The 27,022-nt window shown below is 38.7% G+C and overlaps 2 protein-coding genes across 11 annotated transcripts; one reads left to right on the top strand and one right to left on the bottom strand.

Moving 5' to 3' along the window:
* The first annotated feature begins 1,179 nt into the window (after nt 1-1,179).
* Nucleotides 1,180-5,505, top strand: hddc2 (HD domain containing 2). Its single transcript, XM_074614835.1, has 6 exons — nt 1,180-1,312; nt 2,112-2,233; nt 2,400-2,502; nt 2,616-2,684; nt 2,782-2,920; nt 3,291-5,505. The coding sequence occupies exons 1-6, from the start codon at nt 1,238-1,240 to the stop codon at nt 3,419-3,421; spliced, it is 639 nt and encodes a 212-aa protein (XP_074470936.1). The 5' UTR covers nt 1,180-1,237; the 3' UTR covers nt 3,422-5,505.
* On the bottom strand, nt 4,343-22,194 carry tpd52l1 (tpd52 like 1). 10 transcript variants are annotated; one of them, XM_074614824.1, is made up of 12 exons: nt 22,048-22,194; nt 19,302-19,397; nt 17,489-17,704; nt 14,958-14,978; nt 13,195-13,313; nt 12,957-13,105; nt 11,135-11,236; nt 10,104-10,136; nt 9,350-9,364; nt 8,643-8,681; nt 7,745-7,805; nt 4,343-6,522 (listed from the first exon to the last, which is right to left on the bottom strand). In XM_074614824.1, exons 1-12 carry the CDS (start codon nt 22,064-22,066, stop codon nt 6,400-6,402), a joined length of 993 nt encoding a protein of 330 aa, XP_074470925.1. In that variant the 5' UTR covers nt 22,067-22,194; the 3' UTR covers nt 4,343-6,399. The 10 variants fall into 10 exon arrangements, with proteins under 10 accessions (XP_074470925.1, XP_074470927.1, XP_074470926.1 ...); XM_074614826.1 differs by lacking the exon at nt 8,643-8,681; XM_074614825.1 differs by lacking the exon at nt 10,104-10,136.
* Nucleotides 22,195-27,022: the final 4,828 nt, after the last annotated feature.

Here is a 27,022-nt window from a genome sequence, read left to right as displayed (position 1 = left end):
TTGCCTACCCCAGGGGTCAGTCACCTTTACTATCAAAAGAGACATTTTGGGCAAAAAAAAAAAAAGGAAATCTGTCTGGAGCCGTAAAACATTTGATCATTGTGATGAAGGTTACACAGTTTATAGTTTAAGTATATAGTATATAAGTCTAATGCAGTGAGGGCCAAAGAGACAATGTACTACAGAGTATTAGGGCCGTATTGAGGGAAAAAACATCTGAGATTTCGAGAATAAAGTCATAATATTACGAGAAAAATGTCGTAATTGAACGAGAAAAAAGGTCAAAATTTACGAAAATTAAAGTCATAACTTTACGGAAAAAAAAGTTGTAATATTACGAGAATAAAATCATAATTTAACAAGAAAAAAGTCGTAATTTACGAGAATAAAGTCATACCTTTATGTGAAAAAAAACATGTAAAATTACTACTTTATAATATTAAAAAAACGTATTATCGTAATCCCATGACTTTATTCACGAAATCTCAGATTTTTTTTCCTCAATGTGGCCCCTAATACTTGTACTCGTTGTACCATTGACCTACAACAATGATAAATAAAAATTAAAATGTTAACAAAAAACAGTTATTCATTTCCACTAATTTTTTAAAAAATCCACAGGGAGCCACTGGAGAGGAGCTAAAGAGCTGCATGTGGCTCCGGAGACGCAGGTTGCTGACCACTATATTAGAGTAAAAGGACAAGGTGCATACAGAACAAGAACAGATACAATATGTAAAATTATACATGAAAATAATAATAAATTAAATTAAGGGCTATGGGGCTGTACCTGTAATTCATATTCTTCTATTATACTAAGAAGTTTCAATGCATTTTTGTTTTTCATGACTTTAAGGGCTTTCATGACACATTCAAATTTACAAACAACATGGCTCATAGATCATTGCATTAGAGTAAAAGGACAAGGTGCATACAGAACAAGAACAGATAAACAAACAATAAACAATAAATACAAACAATAAATACTACTTGTTTCTGACTGTCCACTTGTTGGTATGATCATTCTTTTTCTTATTTTTTTTTTTTTGTATTCTACATGTTCGAAATACATTTTGAAATGAAATGAAAATCACTATTCAGGCAGATGAATTAATAGTTTCTCTTTGCTCTTAGGTTCGTTGTGTTGTTTATGCCGCCACCTAGCGGATGCTTTGGGGAACTACATGAGGAGAGCACCGTCAGACTCTACTATCTGTATCCGGGTCAGGGGGCAGTAATGTCGGCCACCATGGAGACAGCAGCCGGTATGAGCAATATGCTGCAATTCATGAAACTTATCGGACAACTCAAAGTAAGACTTCTTCCCAAACTCTGGCTACCTTCTGTTGATTTAGTCTCTGACCAAAAAATGAACATCACTTTACCTGAAGTGTGTTGTAGCTTGTCTTTACTGACTGTTCTGCTGGTGTTACTGTTGCTAACACAGTGAGGCAGTGCTTGGTGTACTGGGATAGACTGCTATAACCTAAAGGGGTATATAACATTAGGAGAAACCTATTTAATCAAACAATATGACTCCCTTATCTGTGCCTTAATATGGTCAAAGAAATGAAACCATTATCAATGGTTTCACACATGGTTTTGTCTAGTTTTGTCCAACCAACAGTGCAAAACCTAAAGAAATTCAGTTTACTATCATAAAATACTAAGAAAACCAGGAAATAGTCACCTTCCAGAAGCTTCAGACAGTGATTTTTTTTGTTTATAAATGTCTTATATTATAAAATGTGCAGTTAAACATTTTTCAATAATTCTGTGCAGTGAAGTCAGTATCTGCAAAACCCAAACTGTCTCACTAAAGCTGGTGAAATATGTCATGAGACATATATTAAATTTTTTCAAATTCAAGATTCAAGATGTTTATTGTCATGCCGGTTATACAAGTACAATCGTGTGAAATGCTTTTTGCTTGGAAGCTCCATTAAAAATAATAAGTTATATTACAATTATAAAAGGAAATACTTTGTATAAGGCATATTAAGAACATATACAGTATATACAGTATAAGATATATGATTGAGGTATTGCACTTGTTTATTGCACTTTTTGTGTGCTAATTGTGTGTTGTTGTGGTTGGCGTTAACCTGCAGAGGGTCCCACGGACCGGCTGGGTGTACAGGAACGTGAAGAAGCCAGAGAGTGTATCGGACCACATGTACCGCATGGCCATGATGTCTCTGACCATCACAGACCCCACAGTGAACAAGGACAGGTGCTTCATTCACTCAGCTTGCAACCCAGACCTGGAAGCAAATGGATTTCAAAAAAGCATAAATACTCATCAGATTTTTCCACTTTGCTTATGCAGCGTAGTCCAAATATTTTGTTGCAAAAATACTTTTATCATGCTCATACATGTTTTACCTCACTGTCTTTAGATGCATAAAGCTGGCTCTGGTTCATGACATGGCAGAGTGCATTGTGGGAGATATCGCTCCATCAGACAACATCAGTAAAGCTGAGAAACACAGGCGAGAAGAGGCAAGTCACTGCACATCTAAACACGATAGAGCCGGTAACGATGATGGTTTCTATAAAATGAAACCATCTCTGTTTTGGGGTTTTCTTATTTCTCGGCGTCACGTCTCTCTCAGGAGGCGATGAAACATCTATCATCTCTTCTGCCGGAGGGACTCAAGCAGGAAATGTATGGACTCTGGGAGGTACGTCTCTGGTGTGTTTGTAGCTCATGAATGAATTTATAATTATATGTATGTCAGCATGTTCTTGTGGAAAACTCATTTGTGTTTTTTTCTGCAGGAATATGAAACCCAGAGCAGTGCAGAGGCCCGGTTGGTGAAACAGTTTGACCTCCTGGAGATGATCCTGCAGGCTCATGAGTACGAGGAGCTGGAGGGAACGCCGGGAAGACTGCAGGAGTTCTTTGACTCCACTAATGGCAAGTCTTCTTCTTCACTGGATCTCATCATCTTAAGTTGCTCACATTTTGGCACTAAGGATCGCTTTTTTACCTTGTGTTATTTATTCAATGTATACATATGCAACTAAGCAGTTTTCATATTATATTTGAGGCAGTTATTTGCTTTATAAAACAGTCAATAATCCATAGTTGTGGCTCTAATTCAAAATGAAAATCCCTTTCACCACAGATTAGTTTTATCCAATTTTTAAGCCTCAATTCATTTAAAAACAAATTTTGTCATGTTGTGCAGACTTTTTTTTTATAATTTTATTTATATTTCACAGATTTTGAAGCAAGTTGCCTTTATACTTGCATTGTGTATAATTATGTTTGTATTCTCTCCCAGGTCGTTTCCACCACCCAGACGTGCTCCAGCTCCTCAGCTCTTTGAATGAAGAGAGAGGATGTCACATGACTAAAACGGATGAAACAAAGAACTCGCAGACGACCGGCGCGGCATCTTCACACACCTCCTGACTGTAACACACACACACACACCTCCTTAGCGGAGGGACTGTAACACAAAGTGTGTCTACGAGGATGCACAAACACGTCACAGGATCAGTGGGGAAACTGTGTTGTGGGAGTTTCAGCCGTCTTCAAAATCTCCTCATTTTTGAGACATTTTACTGCAGTACAACTGACGATGATGGCACATGGATATCTTCTATGTGCATGCAGCTGTTTTGGCCCATTAATTTAATCCATACTGTCCTAGAAAGTGCAGTATCACCATCTATAATAAATACATTGGGACAGCTACTAATGCAGAAAGTGACAGATAATATACAAATGTTATAACATGTCAAAATGTAATGAAATGTCCTTATAAATGGGTTGAAGATTTCTCTTTAAATCCCAGATATTAATGTTACATTATCACATTAGTTGCACATTTTCCCTCTCTTACGGTTAGTGTCTATTGAACTGCTAATGTACTGTAGAGAGAAACTGTTAAACTGTGCCAACATTTCTTTACAGCGACATGCTTTATTGTGTTTCCACTCCATTAACAAATGTATTTTTATTACATTTTGACATGTTGTTATATATATATAATTATCTGGTAGATATTACTTTATAGGGAAAAATTTACTTAAAAAAATGTAACAATGGTGCTGAGCGACCAGAAAATTAATGTTAATGTATTTTCTGATGCAGTCTTACTGTACAATATACAGAATATATTAGTAACAACGTACTCAGGAATTCAGTGTTGCTGATGAATGAGAAAACGGTGGTCAGATGTGGACGTTATTTAAAATCAGTCCGAATGTTGCATAGAACTTCAGTTGCACATTATTGTGTTTGGTTTGTTTTATTGCAGTTTCTTCAGTTTTGGGTTCAGTCACAATTGTCAGTGTTTATTGTAAAAAAACAGTCATCTGTGATATTTGGTTTGGTTTAAACGATCTTTAATATCGATCCATCAGCCATAAAAAGTGTATAATGGTGTGTAATTAATTGTATGAATACAGATTAATACACATTTACATACAATGCTATTTTATTTGAATGTCACAGTTATGTCTTTGGGTGTTTTGAGTTTTAGTAAAAACATTTTGTAGAAAGTTCTTTTAACTGGAGTTCAGTTTGATTTCAACCCAACACAATATACAAAGATAAAATATATCTGTAGTTAATTTTCCAGTGATGAAACATGCCTCAGTTATTTGGTAGTAGGTCAGACCTGGCAACCTTTATCTTACAAACCACAGCAAAGAAGATCAAATCTTACAACACTTGAAAGACGATATGAGAAACACAAAAGAGGTTATCTATTTAAAACAGAATGTTACTTTGATGGCAAAGTTAAGTGATGTGCCACGGAGGCCGTACTTTGACGTGACACCAACTTTTTCATAACATGAGCAGTAAAAAGTGATGTTGTCTTTCAGCAATTAACAGGTTAGTTCTGCACCAGGAAGAGTTAAAACATACCTACTTGTGAAGCCACAGCAAGCAGCAGTATGATGTTATATCAATGTTATACTGTGGATCAGTTACATAGGCAATAGGCCTCCAATAAAGTTCAGCTTTTATGTCATCCGGACCATTTTAGGGTTGAAATGTCATGATTTATATACCTGTATGAATCCAGCACTAATCTGAGGTACAGCAGTTCAACACAGGGTTAAAAACATCTAAAAGTTCCAAATAAATGGAACGAAGATGCTCATAGAGAACAGTGTGTACTATTGTTTTTGTTATTTCCAGCATTGTCCAAAGTGATTAATCAGATTTTGCGTGATGTCCATCTTCCTATAGACTAGTTAGTGCTATAGTGTGAATGCACAGACTAAATACACGTACCATATAAGTATGATTGAGCATTCAAATAGGGCCCGACTCAAACTGTCAGCAGCGGAAAATGTGTTTAACAGTCAGCTGTGATTTTCAAAAAGTAGTATGACTGGCTGCATTTGCAAAATCAGCCCACGAAATATCCTTTTAGGTGCTGTAACAAAATCTTAATTGGTTGTGTAAAATCATTTATACAAGTTTACAAATATTCACCCAGGACTTCTGGGTTGATCACATCAACGTGGGTATTATATGTACATTTTTTTTTTATGTTTTAGTAAAATGTACAAGGTAGTTAAAAATGTAACATAAAGTCTGTCTTAATAATGACCTCAAATGTAGTTTTTGGTATGAAAGTTGTAGCGATGGAGAGGTTTGATTCCTTATGTTGAATTTACAGAGCAAAAGATGGAATTATTTTGTGTGTCTGAGGAATTCCAGTTGTGATTTGACAGCTGGGTTTTTTCCCTCGTGATGAGAGGGTGACTACTGTACGCGAGCCAAACCATGAGACGCTCAATTTAGGTGACACAAGAAATGCAGGATTTTGGTTCTGTCTCTCTTCTGGAGCTGACTTGAAATCTGCTTGTCCTTTTTTTTTTTAAACTAAGGCTTAGCTTTAACCCCCATTGGATCAGTATTTGTGGTTTAACATGGTTCAGAGGCCACTAGAGGGCAGGTTACATTTGTCATATCATTGGTTTAATCTACCAAACTGGAAAAAGAGTCCTTCAACAAAAAGGTCAACCAGCTCTGATCTCTTAAAGAAATTAATAAAGTAATCTAGGTTGTCAGCAGATTCTTCCTTTAAACCCACTTTAGTTACATGTGGAATAATCTCACAGTGTTTATTAGCCCTCTACTAGGTAGGTGTGTTTTTGACGTTAGCTGTCTTGATCTTTCAAAATAAAAAGGTCGACAACTACCGCTTTAGAATATTTTTGGAATAAATTTGGTCCAAACAAGATATTTTCTATCAAGTCTAAGCATGTTGGGGTTGCAGGATATTCCATCCAAGTGTTACATGGGATTGTTCGCAAAAGCATCTTAACACGTGTGATCAAATAAAAGTAACATTTCAGTCAGAGCATTGAGTAGATACGTGACAAAGTTCCTGGGTTTAAGTTCCGCCTCACGGTGTGGATGCAGCTCTAACACGCTTTCTCGGAGTTGTCCGTCAAGTTGTTAGTGGGCGTGTCCTGAGAGCTGGCGTTGGCCGCGGAGGAGAGGACTTCCTCAAAGCTGCCTCCCGTCTCCGGACCGCCGACCTTTGTCTATGAAAAATGCAGAAAATAATGTATCAGGATGGCAGACTTTCACAAGGACCTCCACTATCACACACTGGCACATAAGAGGATAACAGGGATGTTTCATTCCCGTAAACTGGAATGTAAACTTACAGGAACCATGATTTAAACAGCTTTTAACATTGAGCACCACAGTGTGTGTCTTTGAGCTTACCCAGTGTTTATGAGAAGGTTTCATGAACTTAAGAAGTGTTTGGTTTTCTATAAAAGGGCCCTGTTATCCTTGACATGATGATATTAAAAATGAAAGTCAAAAAATAGGAGTGAAGTTCCGCAGCAATTTAGTATTTATACAATAAATCATAAATCAGATGGTGGTCTTTCCAGTGGCTATTGCACAGTAGAGACAAGAGTCTGCTACGTCTCAGACTGTATCAGGATCAGTGTGAATATAAATAACCAACAAGCTCACTGCAAGAGTCAAGAGTATAAGCTGCAATTACACCCAGATTATAGTGTTCACTTCTCTCTGCTTCACTGATGTTTTATAACAGCCCGACCTGTTCCTCTTTCACAGCTTACTACTACAGATCATAACAAAGCATAGTTTACAGAATATTAATTAGTGTCACTGTCAATATTTCTGTCACCAGGACTAGCAAATAGTCAGTTAGATGACAAGCAGTTAAAGTATTTTAAATATTTCTTTGATACTAGATATAGAAATATGGAATCGATGCGTTCAAAATACACTCCACATGACACTTTGGTGCCTTGAAATAAGTGAGACTATTTAGAAGATAAAATATGGTGTTTTGCTCAATCACCAGTTAAAGGAACAGTGTGCAACATTTCGGGGGATCTAGAATATATTATTCATAACTATGTTTTCATTAGAGTTGGTTTTACGTTACCTGAAGGCCACCGTAGTTCTCCGACACGCTGGTGAAACTGCGGTAGCGTGAGCCACAGAGTGCCAAACCGTGTTACCACCAGCCGTCGTCTGACTTCCGTTGCTCCTAAAGTAGTGTTATTATGGTGAGGATGGCCTCTGAGCGAGTTGAACTGCGTTACTACGGTTTTACTCTTCGCAGCTCACGTTACCGCAGTCTTGGAAAGGGAGGAGTGAGCAGAGAGGTACTCAGTTGGTTGCAATCTGCAACCACACCACTAGATGTTGCCAAATCCTATACACTGTTCCTTTAACACTGCAAACTGTCTCTCACACACACAAACACACACTGTTTACCTTGATTGTGGACACCGTAGTCTCGACTTTCTCTTCAAAAGACTTGAAGCTGGGAGAGTTTCTGTAAATAAAAGATAGAAAGACATTCTAGTTTATTATTTTAAAACAACTGCATAAAACGATTCGCTGAATGGATAGATGGATGGATTTATTTTGAACATGTAACAAATAATAAGAAAACAAAACAAGAATAACCTATGAAAGGAACAGTAAACATATACAGATAGTTCTCAAATTATATAATATATAAGGTCCTACCCCTTTCTATAACGTCAATAATTAAGTTAATGTTTATCAAAAATATACACGAATAATCATCCTTTTTCTGCTAGAATGATTTTATTACATTATTATTATTACAGTATTATAAGATGGTTATTTGGGATAAACACTATATACACTATGTAAGGGATGATGTACAACGAGCAGGTCATTGTTTTGAAATAATCCAGACAGCGTGATGCAGGACCCCGACGCGAAGCACATTATCCCGCTTATTATGCAGCTACTTAATTAAGAAATAAATAATTTGACACAAAAATGTTCTTCCAGACTCTGAGATTAGGACTGAGTCCATAGCAACGGTCTGATACGTAGCAACGGCCTGCTATAAAGAAATAACAGAACGTAGAACGCAGTGATTGACCAATCGGAATCGAGTAAAGCCGTGGAATAAATAACTAAGTAATTACTGTAATGGCATATACACTGTGTGCTTAAAGTAGTAAAAGGCACTGAAAACAACAGTATGGGGTGTAAGCAGGTGTCAATAAATAACACGTGAAAACATCTCTCGTATTCTTTTTTTTCAGGTTTCTTAGTAAAGGTTTCTTTACTAAGGTTTCTTAAAAAATTACTCTTTCTCACAAACACAAAAGCAAGCAAGCACAGTGGTTACCTCATGGTGGGCATGCTCATAGAGTGTCTGATAGAGTAGCTGTCCCCAGAGAGCGTGGTGAGAGAGGAGTTAATGATTAGCACAAGTTACACACACACATACACACACACAGCCAGAGTTAGCTACAGAAAACACACATTGTGCACATTAGTCACTCCCAGAGCCTCTCTCAGAGGATGAAATGGAGATAAAAGGGTCAATCTGATATGCACAAGTTTAGCAGGGAAGCTGATCGATCTACTGGTGGATAAATAGAGTAACAGCTGCAACGTTGACACAGACAAAAAGGATATTATATCTATGGTATGATATCATCAAAGGGCCGCTTGCAACTCAATATTAATTTCAGATTGCTCAGAAATGTAAAAAGCCTGCATGGTCTTACATCAGCCTGTACTGGCTTAGCTTGAGCACTTTTCCTGCAACTGAGAAAGTTCATGACACCTTGTTCACATGATTCATCGAGACAAGTTGTTTTAGCTTATCAGAGACCTAGATCAATTAGATTCTGATTCTGACATGAGACGAGCACCTGATACACAGTCCTACGGTCCAGCATGGCAGCAGCATTTTACTCAGCTGACTGTTTTGAGTCCACACTGCACCAACCTGTTATAAGTGCTATCAGCTGATCTGAGATCTACGGAGTTGAGACTCCTAAGTGAGGAACAACTAATGTGACATAATCAGCCATGTGTGACTCTTACCCTATAGAGTTGGACCTTTGGAAGCATGGAGGAAGATGGAAAAACATTTAAAAGATACTTTGACAGGCCTTGAATACTTCACAGTCACCCTATGTCACTTTAGTAGAATATTAATGTTATTAATACAAACCATGTCACTACAAAAGGTAAACTGACACTAATACCTGTTAGGGGAAGTAAACTGGAAGCAAGTGAACAACATTACTGAACTAGATTATACTACACTATACTTTATCTCACTTGTACACAGATGTGCAAACAAAATGAAAATGTCAAAGTGCCAAAGTTAAACATCAGAAACACACAAAAACACAATCCTATCCACACAAACACACACACACACTTAAAGGAAACCCTAAATCGAGTCGATGTTTAACATTTTGTACACAAACTAAATATCTAGTGATCACACACACACAGCAGATATAAGAAGAATAAAGAGTCAGAATTAGTTGTTGAAAGAGAAATGTGACAGAAGTAACAGCGTCCAAAGAGCGGAAAATCAGATTTATAACTGCACACAAATTACAAATATTTAGATTTAGAGAGACAGATAGATACATAAATCATGATATGCTGTATCCATTGAGAATTAAACTTCAGTTTAAAGATGGTTAAATATCTGATATGACAAAATGACATGCAAGAACACACTTCAAAACACATCCACAGCAAAGACAAAATCATGCTGCCTACTGTGTGCACACAAACCAAAACCTACGCACAACATGAGTCATTAACTACGGGGACATACCTCCGAGGGAACAGTAACTCTAGACCGACCATGCTGGAATAACCAAAGATAATTCATTGTTTCCTTCCTGCACTTTATATTCCAAAAAAAACATAATAAGCTGCAGTGTAGAAGAAGTAACAATACCCCATTTGTCTTTAGAGTAGAGCCCCTGTCAACACATTACAGTCCCCACAGGAAATATGGTGGCTTTAATACTGTTTTTCTGTTGTGCTTTTTATGAATGAACATATTTTGTCAAAGTAATAGTATCAACGCCTTTCTTTTGCTTTAAAATAAAAATGAGTTTTATTTAATGGTACTACACAGTAACTCTTGTTCTGCTTACACAAACCAACAACATATGTACACTGTATGTTGACATGTTGCTGACCCTCCGATCAGCTTTGTATCCTGAGCTTTTCTTGTGCTTTCTCCTGCATATACATGAAGTCACCGAGGCCCACGTTCTCTAGCTTTCTCTTGTCATCATACACACAAACAACTGCTCCATTTATTTCTCACAGGACAGTAAAGTACATGCTGGCTGGTTGACTTTCAGTGTCTCAAACAGAGCAGCACAGAGTGACAGAGAGGCAAAGAGACAGAACAAGAGACAGAAAGCGACTGAGGAGGACAGACTTTGCCTCGGGCCCATCAGCTCCCACATAAAGCAGCTTAATGCGGGCTTACATAATCACAACTTCCTTCCCCTGAGCTGTATAGAGCAAAGAGTCAAATCTCTGCTCTCTGAGAGACAGGGGACGGATAGCACAATTAAATTGGTAAAAAAAAAAGTGGAAATGCATCGGTGGTAAATGGGTCGGCTGGGTCACGATGGGTCTGGATAAGCAAATGTGTTGAAGATGCAGTTTTATGATGGGAAAAAGACACATTTCCAGCCTGATGTTTGACACACATGGGCACGATGTGTCCAGCTGAGTGCATTTGTCAACAGAGCAACCGAATTCAGTGGGCGTTCACACTATTTGCATGATAGATTATCAGTCAACACAGATCATTTTCTGTAAACAATGTAGATCATTGTGTACCTCATGTCCCCGATCTTCCTGGTGATGGCGGTGCCCAGTGTGCTGAAGGCGGCTGATGTTTTCTGTCCGGCTGTGGAAAGCGTCTCTGATGTCTTCTTATAGCTGAGACATAAAGAAGGTACATTCAGAATGTTTTTCTACACACATACATGCACTGAATTTAATACAGTATTCATACAAACACGTAAACATAAACACACAAACTTAACGTTAACAATAACGTTAGAATAAATGGGATCATTGACTCAAAGTGCATTTGAGCCATCAAGACTATTTACATAAATCTTTACTAATCACCATCCTAATCACAGGCAATAAAACCCACGTAATTTGTTTCAAAATGCTTTGTTATCGTCTTATCACTTACTGTATTGCAACAGCCTGGCCTTTCAACCTTTTTTTACACTACAAACCATAGACTGTATATAATAAGTAGACGTAGTCAATATGACGTCACCTATTGGTTTGTGGACTGCCGTTTTGAAGCCTCGAGATATGCAATTTGGCTGTCGCCATCTTGGTTTTTTGGCTGTCATCATCTTGGTTTTTTCAACCAGAAGTGACATTAGAGGTTGGAGCTAAGTACCGAACGTTGAATAAGACATTTTTAGGCGACCAAAAAGGTTATAATTAACTTTCATGAACTGAAAACACACTGTGAAAGGGTTAAAGTTGCGAGATGTAAACACGGACAACACTGAACTGTCAATCACAAGGTAGCCACGCCCTAAAGCTTACCCTGCTTTATGGTCTATTTGACTCTAAATGGGACCATAATTTACTAAATGAACATCATGCTGTATTGAAGAAGACTTGAAACTAGAGATTGAGACCATAAACTCATGTTTACAATGTTTACTGAGGTAATAAGTCCAGTGAGAAGTAGGCTCATTTTCTCATAGACTTCTATACAATCAGACTTCTTTTTGCAACCAGAGGAGTCGCCCCCTGCTGGCTATTAGAAATAATGCAGGTTTAAGGCACTTCAGCATTGGCTTCACTTTTCAGACCTGGAGGTTGCCCACTAATACAAACACATTTCCTTCAGGACACACTGCAAACTACCGGTCAACCTCACCTTATTGTTCCTGAACGCTGCCTGAAATATAAATTTGAGCTGCGTTTATTTTTTTCCCTCTGTGTTTTAAAGTTTGGAAGTGTGTCGACCTTTTTGTTTACATTTGCATCACGGATCGTAACTTCCACACACAGTTTCTCTTGGATCTTACACTCCTGTGGCCACACTAGTTCATTATAGATGAGGACGGCAACTGTGAGTGTAAAGTGATCTTCTGGTTGAAGTGTAACTGGATAAGAAGGGCGGCCTTTGGAGACTATCCCCTTGCTCTCCCTCGTCTCTTGGTGTCCGGGGAAGAGCTCATACAGTAACTGATGGTCTAATGAGGAAATTAGGTTATTTCTCTGCACACAAAAAGGCTGCATTACAGATGTTTTGCTGATAATACAGTAAAAATCATCGGTACATGTCCAGCTAATTGTGTCATGAGGTCAACGATAGCCTTTAGCACATTGTAGATGTGTATGCTGTGCAGCTAGGAGCGGAGGATTATGTCTTTTTAATTGAGTTTCTGATATCTGTGTCTATAACAGACACTCAGTGTGGAGTGTGGTTTCATTGGCTGTTATAAAACAGAACTACCTGCCCTTCCTGTTTGTTTTGTAAAGGGCATCTATGTTGACAGCAAACAGAAAAGCCTTTCTGTCATGTGCTGGGTACACAAACACACTTTCTCCCTTTCACTTTAACTCAAACCTGCAAACTCTTCTTTCTCTGTCAGTTGTCTCACACATATGAACTCACGCTGTGGAGGTCTGCATGTCGTGCCAGCCTTTACTGAAGTTGTTCTTGAGCTCGTTCAGAGAAGTCACGCCCAGTTTCTGTTTGAGCTCCGCGTGCTGCCTCTCTTTGGACGACAAAACCTGCTTCAACGTGCTGATCTCTTCCTCCAGCTGGACATATACACAAAAAGACAAAGAGCTACTTAACTGTCTTCATACCATCAACACTCATGTGAACGTGCATGTGCGAACGAACATACTTTAAGTAACTCTTGCTGAATCTCCTCTCTCTCCTCCTCCGTCATGGTGGAGATGTTTAAGTTGATTTCTGACGCCGCATCTTCATCAGCCTCTCTCAGCGGCTCAGAGTCCAGATAACCTGAATGAAATATACATAAATAATAAATTAAAAACCGCTGTTTGACCAGTAAAACAGTGTAGGACACACACAAACAGAAAAAAATAGAGAGAGAATGATCTGTGAATGAAAGTAATCATTTAATTTAAAAAAGACAGTTCAATTTCTGAACTGATGGCACTGAAACTGAGCTGACGTAGATCTGCTCCTGGGATTAAATGCATCAATTTATCATGAATTTTGACAAGATCTTGTCCCCATATGGAGGCACTTATTGTAAGTTGCTGTGGACAAAAGTGTCTGCCAAATGGATGTTATGTAATTGTTATTGGTGTAAATGAAGAGTTTAACCATCGTGTACTTTAAATGCAACATCAAAGACCTTCTGAGGAAAAGCTTCTGACCTTTACTGTTTTGTTTCTCCTACTTAAGATCTACTTAATAGATTTCTAAAATGTATCTGCCCTTTTTCCTGTTTTACCTGTGTGCTGCTAACTGTCTGTCCATGTGCCTGTCTGTCTGTCTCTATGTCTGTCTGTCTGTATGTCTGTCCATCCGTATGTCTGTCTGCCTGTATGTCCGTCTGTCTGTCCCTCCATCCGTCCGTCTCTATGTGTGTCTGTCTGTCTGTCTGTCTGTCTGTCTGTCCGTCTCTATGTCTGTCTATGTCCATCTGTCTGTCCGTCAATCCGTCCGTCTCTATGTCTGTCTATTTGTCCGCCTGTCTGTCTGTATGTCTGTCCGTCCGTCTGTCTCTATATCTGTCTGTATGTATGTCTGTTCGTCTGTTTGTCTGTCTGTCCGTCTGTATGTCTGTCTGCCTGTCTATATGTCTGTCCGTCTGTATGTATGTCTGTTTGTCTGTCTATATGTCTGTTTGTCTTTCTCTATGTCTGTCTGTCCGTCGGTATGTCTGTTTGTCTGTCTCTATGTCTGTCTGTCTGTCTGTCTCTATGTCTGTCTGTCTGTCTCCATGTCTGTCTCTTCTATGTCTGACTGCGTCTCTGACAGTTATGTAATCTGTGGCGGCGGGCTGCAGAGCTTTAATCTGGATTAATTGATGTGGATTATCTTGCTGACGGACACTACTGACTGCCACACATGCAAACAAACAAGATGCTGTTTCTGGGGACAGATTGACTTTAAAAACTTGGAATATTGGATTTCAGTGGAATCAAAATGAAGTTTGTGAAATCATCAAACAGCATATAAAACATATATTCCTAGTCCCACAAGAAATTGTGGGTGGGAAATTCTGAGGGGACGGAAAACACCTTCTTTCACAGATTTAGAAAACAGTCTTCAGAAGATATTCTCTCTTTCTGTCTCTCACACAAACACCTTATTATACTACTCTCACACTGTACTTATACTTCTGCAAACAGCACTGTATCTCACATACACAATTACCCACGACGCACCCACGCACTCTTTAGATGTTGATCCTAAACCAAACTACTACACTTGTTGCAGGATATTTGTGAAAGGCAAATAAGGACAGACAGGTACCGCCCAGCACCAGGCAACGGCGGGACGACAGTGTACACACAACCCGAGAAATACATGTAGGTAATTATGTCACTTATGTTTGTAGTGGACAACGTTTAGCATGTAAACTGTATTTGGAAAACACAGTTTTAACAGACTGTTAAAGGATTACTGTACCTGCAGTGAGGTGTCCTCTCTCTTGATGTGGCGGCATTATAAGAGAGGACAGTGAAAGGTTAGTGAAGACTGAGAGCTATGCTATGTTATGCTAGCTATTTTGTTCTCGTAGCTACTTTAGTCAGTGGACTAGCCTTCCACTGACTAAAGTAGCTACAAGAACAAAATTATACAAACAGTTCAATACTTTAAAATCTAAGGGGCTCAGCACCACATGCACATTTTACACAAGTGTATAGCTTACAGCACTACACGCCAGTACAAGGCCTGTCTATAGTAGGGAGCTATTTCTGCACACACTAACACCACACAGCAGCAGGAAAATCAGATTTTCAACCCCCCCTGTGGCTAACATGGAAGCTTTTCATGTCTGTTAAAGTGCATGGAGAACTAGAGAGTCTTTTTTTCATGTTCACACAGCAATGAAAAGACCTTTAAAGTGCCAGGAAGAGCACTAACTTACATATTTTTCCACAAGTGTAAGTTCCGTATTAATTGGAGGCAGGCAATTACAATGAAACATTAACTGTTTCATTAATTAACTTAAACACAAAACACTAAAATGCACTCGAGAGATGGATGCAACATGCTACACTCACACATCCACAACACAATGATAACCATCGCCACCTAAATTAGTTACATAATCCACTAGCACCGCACTGTTGTTGTTCGCTATCGTCACGTGACAAACTACCTGTAATCAGTTCTTCTTCGCTGCTCTAAAACAGTAGTTGCCAGCAGTGGCAGCCATCAGGGCGACAGCACAGTGAAGGCTACTGTTTTGGAGCGGCGAGGAAGAATTGTTTTCCGGTTAAACAAGTCGATTTTTTTCTGGGTTAATAAATGATGGTATCTGATCGGTGCATAGATTGGCGTAATGGATGCAGATTGCAGGATGATCCGGGTAATTTTATACTCGGCAGTCGAGCCATTTTGGCCTCGTGCGCCACTGAGCAACTCTCATAGGAATGAACGGCAGCCCGCCTCCAACGCTGTATCCAGTTCTCTTTATACATCCCTGGCTAATGCAGGTTTCCTTTAAGCTAACGCAGTGTTTACTAAACTTAAACGAAAATCTACAACTGTAGAAAAGTGAACATCACATTTTTGCTATAACATATCAGAGCAGGCTGTGTCTGTGTGTTATGGGAGTTTCTATCAAGTGTCTGAGAGATGTATGTAAGAACTATTTGTGTCACATGTAAAACAGTTTGTCACTATGAAAACAAGAGGCACAGTGTGTAAGCTGCTTGTATTATCAACACCAGTGGATGGTGCAATGCCGCGGAAAAGTTAGACGTTGGTTTTGAAAGATCGTCCTTGTCATTTGATACACTGCCGTAGCGTTGCCAATTGTCAGGGAATGTGAAAAATGCTGACACAAGTTAATGATCCGAGTCATGGTTCACTGCATAAAATCAGTTAGATAAGAGGTAAGGTCACATCCTAAGCTCTCTACTAAACTGAGAGGGGGGGTGGATCAATGAGAATTTTCAGGTCATGTTACGCAACATTTTTAAAGCAATGTAAACAGGCAACTTTGCCATAAGCTGCTAAATGATCATCATGTGCTTTTATTCCTTTTAAACATTATTCTTCACTGAATTTGACATCTACATTGCCTCAAAACATGCTCATGTATATCACCGGTGTACACTTTTTGTAGTAGCTAATCATGTTCTTCTAGGACAGTGGTTCATAAATATTGTTCTTGTCAAGGACCCCTAAACTGACACAAATTAAACTACAGACCCCCCATTTGATAAGATTTTGTACCAGGGTCCCCCCATCTGATAGGATTGTTGCTTGTACATATTTTATTACATAAAGTGTATGAAACCCATGACCGAAATAGTCATACGTTCTGTCATCGTGTTACTTATGGATGGAATTATAGTGAAAATAAATGATTCCCTCTTTTTGCTGGGGACCCCCTTGAACCCCGTCAAGGACCCCCTTTTGAAAACCACTGTTCTAGGACATGCAATGCCAGGATTTTAGATACCGAGGTCATGAGTCCAAGTCCCCTCCAACACATACCACATCTCTCAGATATTTTTGACCAGACACCAAAATCAAGGTCTCTCTAAAATTCTTTAATTATTTGGATTTTTTTTTTATTTATTTAGTTGACTCTTTAATTATATTTAGTTTTGTTTGTTTCATTTATACCCAATATGGTCTAGGCCAACATGTCGGTTCAATACACACTGCCAAGACTAACATCCTGGTGGGGAAATACTGAATCATTCTTTACTTGATTGGGCTAAAAGTAGTCAAAATACAAATAAATGATCAAGTCTAACAAAACCTGAATCTGCGTATAATATAGAAAATTGTAGCATTTAATTCATAGGCTGCGTAAACCACTAGACGACCAGATAAAACACAAAGGACTTGACCTCAGTGACCTCAGAGGCAGCTCTAGTGTGGCTACAGGTTCCCTCAGAGGTCATTTAGAAGTAAATGTTCAACCAAAGTGACAGATTATATCTATTCTACAGGCTCTAGTCTACATCCCTCGTCACCTGTGCTGTCCAGCTGCATATCCCAAGTGGTGGACATGACCCAGTTGTCAGAGTGGGACATAGATGTCTCACCCCACTGATCGCCCCCTGATGGTGAAGTTCTACCCCATTCTGTGAGGTTTTCCCCATTTTGTGCCACCGGAGTCAAGTCGTCACCACATGAGCTCCTTCTAACCGATTCCTCGCCAGAGGGGTAAAACACGCCCTGATTCGAACCTGAGCAAAGTTACAGTTGAATACATCTTCAGTAGACAAAACAGAAAAGTGCTTGATTCATCTTATTTTGCAAGTGATGAGTCCTCTTTTAATGACGTTTTAGCCTAACTGAAAAAAATGAAAAATACAGGAAGTGTGTTTTAAAAGAGAAGTCTCAGCTCCAGGAAATCAATGAATCATTTGTTACTGAGAGAAAGCCCTATCAGCTGCCACGGCTACAAAACAGTGATTTTATTCTATGTGGCACTAAAAATCGTGTATTGTTGCAACTTGCTTTTTTTTGGTCTCTCTCTTTAAATGTGCTTGTTTACACACTGTGTCTGGATTGTGCTAAATACGTAATCCAGGCTGGATTCTCAACTCGGCAAAGTGGGCAACTGCCAAGTTAAATGATGTGCCTCAAAGGAGCATCAAATACCAATCTGTGTTTAGATTTACTGTATTTTGGTCAAGGAAAGGTTTTTCAGCACCCAATTCGACAGTTATCAGGCCATTAAATAGGCGTTATTGGTCGCTATAAACACCATAGATGTGGGTCATTAGGGGCCTACTATGCCTACTAGGCCTACGCTGTAAAAATGAAAGCAAAACTTAAAAGAAACACATTTTAACACGTTGTAAAACTGAGTGAAGCATTATGTTTTGAACACAAACAAAAAGGCTTCTTTAGGTTTAGGCAACAAAACTACAACAAAAACATTGTATTGGGTGTATTGGCTTAGACCATTTGTTAAGTCACTCCTGAAGGGTCAATTTATCTTAATTTAACAACCTCAGGTTAGTGGAATGATATTTCCTTCAATTTAAAATATTTAATTGTACCATAGACTGTGTATAAAGATGGACGTAGCGTCTCAACTTCCTCCCACTGTACAGAAGTGAAGCCAAAATATCCCGAATACGGGAACTGCCATCTTGAGATTTTGACGTCATTTGGAGCTGTATTCTGTGGATTACAACTATTAAAGTCCAATAAAAACTTCCACACGGCCGCAGCTTATCATGACGTCTCACCCCCTTTTTATAGCATCAAATCACTAATTAAAACCAAACTTATCAGAAAAATTAACACTTGAACATACATTTGTGTGATAAAAAACAACCTAAAATGACAGAAACCATCTTTGGAAGAAGATTAAAATGATTTGACGTGTACTTTGACTTTTTAGTTTGGCCCATCCGCTAACATGGATGGGCCATAGGTTTATGACCTATACTGCAGCCAGCCACCGGGGGGCAATCAAGATGTTTTGGCATCACTTTTGGGGAGCTGTCATGTCGTCCATCTTTATATACAGTCTATAAATTGTTCTATTTTAATATTTCAAGACCACACTCACCCACTCTCCTGACTATTAGCAGTTATTCAATCAACACTGAATCACATAAGGGAGAAAACTGCTGCTGCACTGACACGCTGCAATTCTTCCAAAACCCCAGTCAGTGATGTCATTTTGTCTCAAAACAGGTGATGTCACAGCAGGCAAAAACACACATGCTTTGACGTAGCTTCCTGTGATGTGAGCAGCATTTTAGCACCCTGTGATTCAGTGTGGATTTTTATTTATTTTTTTAATCTGGGAGAGTTGAGTCTTACCCTGCTCTCCCTGGTGTGTGGCTGAGTTAACCCATTCCTCTCCAGGACCCATGTCCCAGTCCACCACTGCGTCACTCAGAACACCAGAGTACAACTCTGCAGCAGAGCAAGGCAGCAGGGCGAGAGGAGACAAGAAGACTGGTTATATTATATATACAAACAAAAACACACACACACACACACACGTCACTCCTCTGGAGGGATTCAGTGTTTCTCCAGCGTCCATCCTCCGGCCCTGTCAGTAACTTGATAACAGCGAGGTCTGTTTCATTACAGGCAGCTTATCTGACTCTGCATTTGCAACAGGAACAGGAAGTCTGACTTTTGACCCTTTGTGGCACAGTTCTTCTTGGAGCTGTTTAAACAGGATTTACCTGATTCCTGCTATTTAAGAAGCATATCAGGGAGAAAATCTGTACCACACGGAGATAACAATGAGATCTGTTGCGACAATTAAATAAGAAGGTTATTGAGCAATCCACGTTCTCTGGTTGCTGATGAAATCTCATTACATCAGCACTACAGGAGGAAGTGGACCGTCATACGGGCAGTGTTGTTTCACACTAACAATGATTTCCCTCTTGTTTAACTTCTGTATTTAGGCTGGTAAGCCACTCTTTCAAGGGAGAGAAGGTCACAGATTTCAGTGTAAAACATACATTAGTTTACATTACATTCATTTAAAGAAATACCTTGTAGACCTTGCTATGTTTCCATATAACTTTCCTTCCCTAACATCGTGAAGGCTTATTTCAGTGGGCCACATTTACTGAAACACTTCTGATGATAAAGCATCATTTCAGCAGATTAAAGCAGGCGATGATTACTCTGATAACACAGAACTCATTATACCAATCTGATATATTTCATGGGCTTTACTATGAAATCAATGAAAAATATCTGATGCATTCTACATTTACTCTCTTTTCTCTGTTCCTCTCCCCCCTTCCTCTTGTCTGGGGGGGAATACCTTAGGTCACAAGACTCCCATTTGGCCCGCTGGTCATGTGGCTACGCTAAATCAGAGGCCCGGGGATGGTCATATGGCTGCAAATCAATTGAAGATAAACCGTAGGCCAAGTTGCCTGCAGCATGGCCAAAGAGCAATACTGTACTGTATATAAACCTTTTTTTAGTTAATTTAAAACACTGGATTGTAAACATTCGGGATGTTTTTGGGAGCCCATATTTGTATTATAAATGCAAATAATCATGTTCATGTTTATCAAGTTTCATGGAAAGTGTAAAGCTTTTTGCTGCCCTGCTCCAGCCTCCAACTCAAAGCCCCGCTGACTCCCAGTTAGCCATAGTTACACATTCAGACCTGGAATGCAAAGGAATGCAATTATCTACCTGCATAAGCAAACAATACCTTTATCCCACTACACGGATATGGGAGTCATTGCCCTAATGTTATTTTATTAGTTCATGTCTCACTTTTAACATTCAAATTCCCATCCCTCAGTAAAACATTGGCTGAATCAAACAGCGACGTGTTTGACATTTTTTTTTTTAAATTACCACCTATACCAAACAATTGCATGAATGTTGACTCTGAATGTAAATGAAGGAAAGTAAAATAGGAAATTTTAATTATTCCAGTGCATTCAAAACACCTGTCAGTGTCAGCCCTAAAACAGCACAAATATTACACTCTCTAATAATGCCACAAATGGTAGAACAACATCCAACAACATGAAAGAGTTAAATGTCCTTCAAAAGCCAGATAAGGCAAAAGGACATACATATTTGGCACTAAACACCTTTCATATGGTGCATGGTCCAAAGCAAGTTAAGATGCAGGTGTGTATAATAGGGCTGCACAATTGATAACATTATTTATCGACATGGCAATATGGCCTACTGCAATATTGAAATCTATTGTGGTGCTGTAGAGATGTCCTGGCCAATACATCAAATTCTACAGATTTAAGAAAACATCTTTGTTTGGTACAGAGCCCCATAAAAAAATCACACCATAATCATTTTAATATGTTTTTCAATGAAAATGAGTATAATGAGGTAAAAAATGATCATGCAATTCAAGTCAATAATTGCAATGAGATATATATATATTTTAAATCGTACAGCCCTGGTGTATAACAGCATGATTAAATTGATTGCAGGGATCAATGGATATTGGTTCTTTGCTGACCTTCTACAAATAAATACCTATAAACTGGTACATTATAAAACCAGATAGACTCTGAGACAGGAAACAGTATCCAGCCACAAGACTTCATTTGGTGTGGAGTTTCCATGATGACTTGAATAAACAGTAACACAAACCTACAGCACACTGGCACACACTGTATGTGTGTGTGCATGTCTGGAGCTTCATGTTGTTTCTTTGCTTCCTGAACCTGAAGGGTCAGGGTATCTTTTGGTCATTTGACCCTGAATGCATCATTGACATGTCTTCAGAAGAGCTGTCCCTGAACGCAGCATGAATGGTTTTAAACTAACATTGTAGAAACATTATGCGGAACAAGATACCAGTTTAATCAGTGAATGAAGCTATTTATCGCTCCAATATGCTCATTACAGATTGTTTCACTGGCCCTGCAGCCTGTTTTATGATTTATAACCGCTTCTTTCCTCTTTTAACCCCAAAAACAGTGGAGTCGGAGCAGCTTCGTTATCAGATTGACAGCAAATAACTGACTGACTGACACTAAGAGACTGTTTTTAACTCCTTCTGTTAAAATAACGAGTTGTTTTTCACCGTGAACCGGCTCACACTCACCTTGTTGTCTGGTCTCCATCAGCGACGGCAGGTGAAACTTCTCCCTGATATGATAAACCTCCAGAGAGACAAGACGAGACACCGGCAGCCGTTAGGTCGGTTAGGTCGGTTAGAGCCGTTAGGTCCGTTAGGTCGGTTAGAGCCGTTAGGTCACTACTGTGTGTTTACTCGGGTTTCCTCGGCTGTCACGCGCTGGACCAGCTCCGGGGCGGAGCTTGAAACACGAGCCAATGGGCTCGTGCTTCTGTAATTTGCTTAATTCACTTATTTCCTTACAGGAAAAGTGAGTTATTTTAGTCTGTCTTTTCTTTTTTTTTCTTGACAATACTAAAATAAATAAAATAAAATAAATAAAACTAAATAGTCTAGGATGTCTCACTTTATGCTATATATTTTCATGAAAAAGCTTGAAACAAAAACTATAATTGATACAAAAATATGAAAAAAATACAGGAAAAGTGAGTTAATTTAGTCTGTCTTTTGTTTTATCTTGACAATATGTTAAGTCTAGGATATCTGACTTTATACTACATATTTTCATAAAAAAGTTTTGAACAAAAACTATAATTGATGTAAAAATACGAAAAAAAAATACAAGAAAAGTGAGTTATTTTAGTTACTTTTGTTCTTTCTTGACAATACGTAAGTCTAGGATGTCTGACTTCATGCTACATATTTTCATAAAAAAGTTTGAAAAAAATTATAATTTTATATATATATATTAAAAAAAAATCCTAAGTAAAAATCAATAAATACTTACGTGTTTGTCAGCGGTGGAGGAAGTATTTAGATCCTTTATTTACGTAAAAGTAAAAGTACTTATACCCCAGTGTATAAATACCCCATTACAAGCGAATGTCCTGAATTAAAGATATTACTAAAGTAAAAGCACAAAATGATTATCATAAAAATAAACTATCAAAAGTAAAATAAAAATACACTGAAAATAAAAATAAAATTAAAACATATTCTAGTACCTCAAAATTAGGTAAGAAGAAGAAGAAAGAAATATATTAATACATATAATAATAATACATTATAATTTCCATTATTTATTCCCAATTTATCAATTAATTTTTTTATATTAGTAATCCTACAAGTAATCTTAATTAATACTGTAATATTCTTTGTTAATCTGTAATTACCATGCATGTAATTTTGCATTTGCAATGCTCATACAACAAATGAAGGTTATAGGGATTTGCCTCCTGCAGTCCACGTCTGACCCCTGCTGACGCAAGACTGTAGTCACAACAGTGGTTGCAAATAAAAAGAGAGAGGTTGATGTAACAGACTGATTCACAGAGAGACAGACGGACATTCATACAGTTTGTAAAGTCGGTGACTCACAAACCTCACATAAATCAAAGAGAAAGACATTAACAAATCTGTCAACAGACAGTATAATATGTCAATATCAAATAAAACAGTCAAACAGGACATTTTGACATTTGACCCAGTTTAGTTTATTCTTCATCAGATCCTCAGATGAAAACAATATTTGTGCCTGGTTAAGTGAGCAGTAATAATAATATCAGCAGACATTTTTATAACGGCGGCAGCAGGTGGAAGAATCTGTTCTTAGTGCAAACAAGGAGCACAGTAGTCAAGTTTAAGACATTTCTGTGAATAGAAACACCCTTGAAAACAAAGTGGTGTGTAGCGATAGTGAAAACCCATCTTGATGTTACAGATGATACACCATTTACAGCAAAAACACACAGGCCTCCTGAGTAAAAAATTAACCCATGATATATTGTCCCTAACTACATTTCATTTGTTGAAAATGACACATCTTTTTTGACGTGATCACTTCCATTTTTGTCCATACTAGCCTCATGACAGTCATCCGTTGTTGGAAACAGTGCTCGCCGTGCTACGGTTCCCTCGGATTAATCTACAGAGTCCAAAGAGTGAGGGTTGTATGAGCCAAAATAAAGTGACAGTTTTAACTTGTGCAAAACTATATGAGCATTTGGGACGTAACTGACACCCTGTATTCTGGTTACCTTAGAGGTTTGGTTCAATCTTAAGCTATTTAAAACACATTCTTAATCGAGAGCCTGATTGCACCGCACATAGCGTGTTGGGGTAACAGATCCATAGACATATTAAAAAGTGGTTTCTTTTACATTAGGAGCCCCATATTATCATATATTACACTTTGCTCTAGCTGTTCTAACACATAACCTTGGTGAGGTTGTGATCGATTTTTTACCCCATTTGTAATCTTTGGAGTCACGCAGGGGACCCTGATCTATAATGGCTGCGAAGGCACTATTGCATATTTATGCCAATATCACTGGGATTGTAACACAAACAAAAAGGCCAGGAGTATCAGCCAGCCAATACACCCCGGCAAAGGAAAAATAACTCTCATGTCACTGAGTGACTTGATACAGAGTATGATTGATTTTTTTTTTGCAAGTTCAGCTTTTACCCAAACAGTTGCTTAGTGTTTACAGAAAAGTCAGTAATATGTAAGAACACGACAACAACAATAACAAACAAAGCAATGATGGCATTTCCATATGGCATCTTAAAGGGATAGTTCGGGTGTTTTGAAGTGGGGTTGCATAAGTTACGGTGTATTACCTACAGTAGATGACTGTCAGCACAACCCCCAGTTTGGAGAAGCAGACAGGAGTTACCGACATCAGATGTTTGCGTTATTATGTGACTTTGGTCAGTTTGGCTTCACCAAAGTCACACAATAACACAAATGGTAGCTTTGGCGAGAGCATAGATGGAAACAAAAGCTTCAGTTCCCGATCGGAAATGGCTGTCTGACGGCAAGGTAAACCAGCAAAAATATTCTAAATTTAGGTGGCTAAATAAATTTTTCTGCCGGTCCCGTCCACAGCAGTACATTGCTTTGCTCCTGTGCGGTAACTCCTGTCTGATTCTCCAAACTGAAGGCGTGCCGACCGTCATCTACTGTAGGTAATACACTGACTTTGGATAAGTACCTCATACAACCCCACTTCAAAACACCCAAACTATCCCTTTAACATGAGCAGAAATTAACAGACTTGTACATGTATAAAAGTGAAAGAAATCAGATATGAGGGGCTGACCAGGAAAAAAATCTGACTGTAAACCAACGCTCCTAGTACTCCAGTACTTTGTCTGACCAAATGTTTGGTATTGTTACTTGATAAATGATGTAAATGATTATTAAACGATCAAAGATGCCATCTGTGAATTTTCAGGTGAGCAACGTTTCTGGTAAAATGCAGAGGATATTAGTGCCCACAGTACATTAAACCAATTTCACTCTGCTTTATGCATCTCTGTGCTGAAGATCATTTTAAGTACAAATGTCCATCACACACTGTCAGTCATATTTCATTCAAACAAACAAAAAAAAAATGCAGCAATTCAACATGTCAGTGTAGCACTAGCTGAACAGTTAGATAAAACATGTATGCACATGATGCAAGTGAACAATTGTTCAGTAGATTCAATTTTTTTTGGCGCATAACTAAAAATTTCCCAGTGATGTATTTATAATACATATTTTCTTGTTCTATTTTTTAGAACCCCAAGCAGCGCTCACAACAAAACAGCTGAGTCATGCTGGGAAACACAGACAGCGTTTTTGCATCACTGAGATATTTGGATCTCTTTTGACACTACAGTGTTTTTTACTTCCTGGAATTAAATATGGTTGCCAAGCAGCTCTGGGCGAACCCGTCGGGAAAAGCATTTTGACTCTGCGATTTCTGTGGCACAGCTCATGTGGATGGAGGGCTCTGGGTACAGTGAACAGAAAACAAACTCCCTGAGAGTGGATTCAAACCCAGAGTCAGGACCTACTGAAAGCAGTGTTTGTCACAACATATTGTTGGTGTCCTTGTACGTACAGTTTTACTGTACGTGACAGGAAATGTGTCAGATCCCTGGGATAAAGAGAAGCTAATGATGTCCAACATGCACATGTACATCTACCCTGCTTTTTCCTTCATGCCTTAAATCCTGATTTCAGTGATGAAATGTGCTGCAACACTCAGGATACACTCCACTGGTACAGAATTTAAAATGCATTGATCTTCACTGCACGTGTTTGTTTCCAATGGGAGGCAATTTCCCCTCAATCTTTTTCTTTTATGTGCAGATACATTGTGCTTCTCCTCGTCTTTTTGTGTGTTTTCCTTAAAACGTCTTCGTAAAACGTCTCATGATGGAGCGATAAAAAGAAAAAAACTGATCACTCCATGAGTGGACAACCACTTGTACTTGACCGCGGCGTGACCCGCAGGTAGCTCTGTGTTATTCTCACGTATCAGAGGCTCAAAAAACATCCAGTTTGTGGCTAAACAGCAGCCACAGCTTCAGTGGATGTGCACTCATTTTCCAAACTGAGGCTTGACAGCAGGGAGGAGAGGATAGAGGGATAAGTGAAGGACAGCGAGCTGGCTGCCGCTGCCAGGTGACGACCTTTAAAGCTCTTGAAAATCTCCTGTTTCCTGGCAGCACTCTGCGTGTGTGCTTTCTAGGAGTGTGTGCCAGGGTGAATGAGTTAAATATATGTACGTTAAAAGCCACTATCCAAACTCTCCAGACGGACGTCCTTTTATCACTGCAATATGAGACGCAAAACCGAACTCTCTGCATCACTTCTTAAAAACTTGATCACCTAATAATCAACATCCGACTTTAATCTACCACACATTCAATGCACAGCAGCCTGTCGATAACCTCTGAACTCATTTCTTTAAAAAAATAAAGCTCTTAATCAAACCACCACCCAGACTACAAAGAAATAAAACGTAAAATCTTAAATACTTCATTCTGTTCATCTACAGGTACCATTTGCAATTCAGTCATTTTAATTCTAAGCAGCTTTCAGCTATCTAAAGCATATTCCTACAATCTTACAGAGTCAGTATTTCTTCATGCGGACTCCACTACACACCGACAGCATCGCCACCCAAAGCCTCGGCAACCCCGAAAAAAACAGTAACAAAGAAAT

Source organism: Sebastes fasciatus, chromosome 18, assembly GCF_043250625.1.
Source record: "Sebastes fasciatus isolate fSebFas1 chromosome 18, fSebFas1.pri, whole genome shotgun sequence".
NCBI lineage: Eukaryota > Metazoa > Chordata > Actinopteri > Perciformes > Sebastidae > Sebastes > Sebastes fasciatus.
The sequence above is the reverse complement of the archived record's forward strand: the minus strand, read 5'-3'. Positions and strand labels throughout refer to the sequence as shown.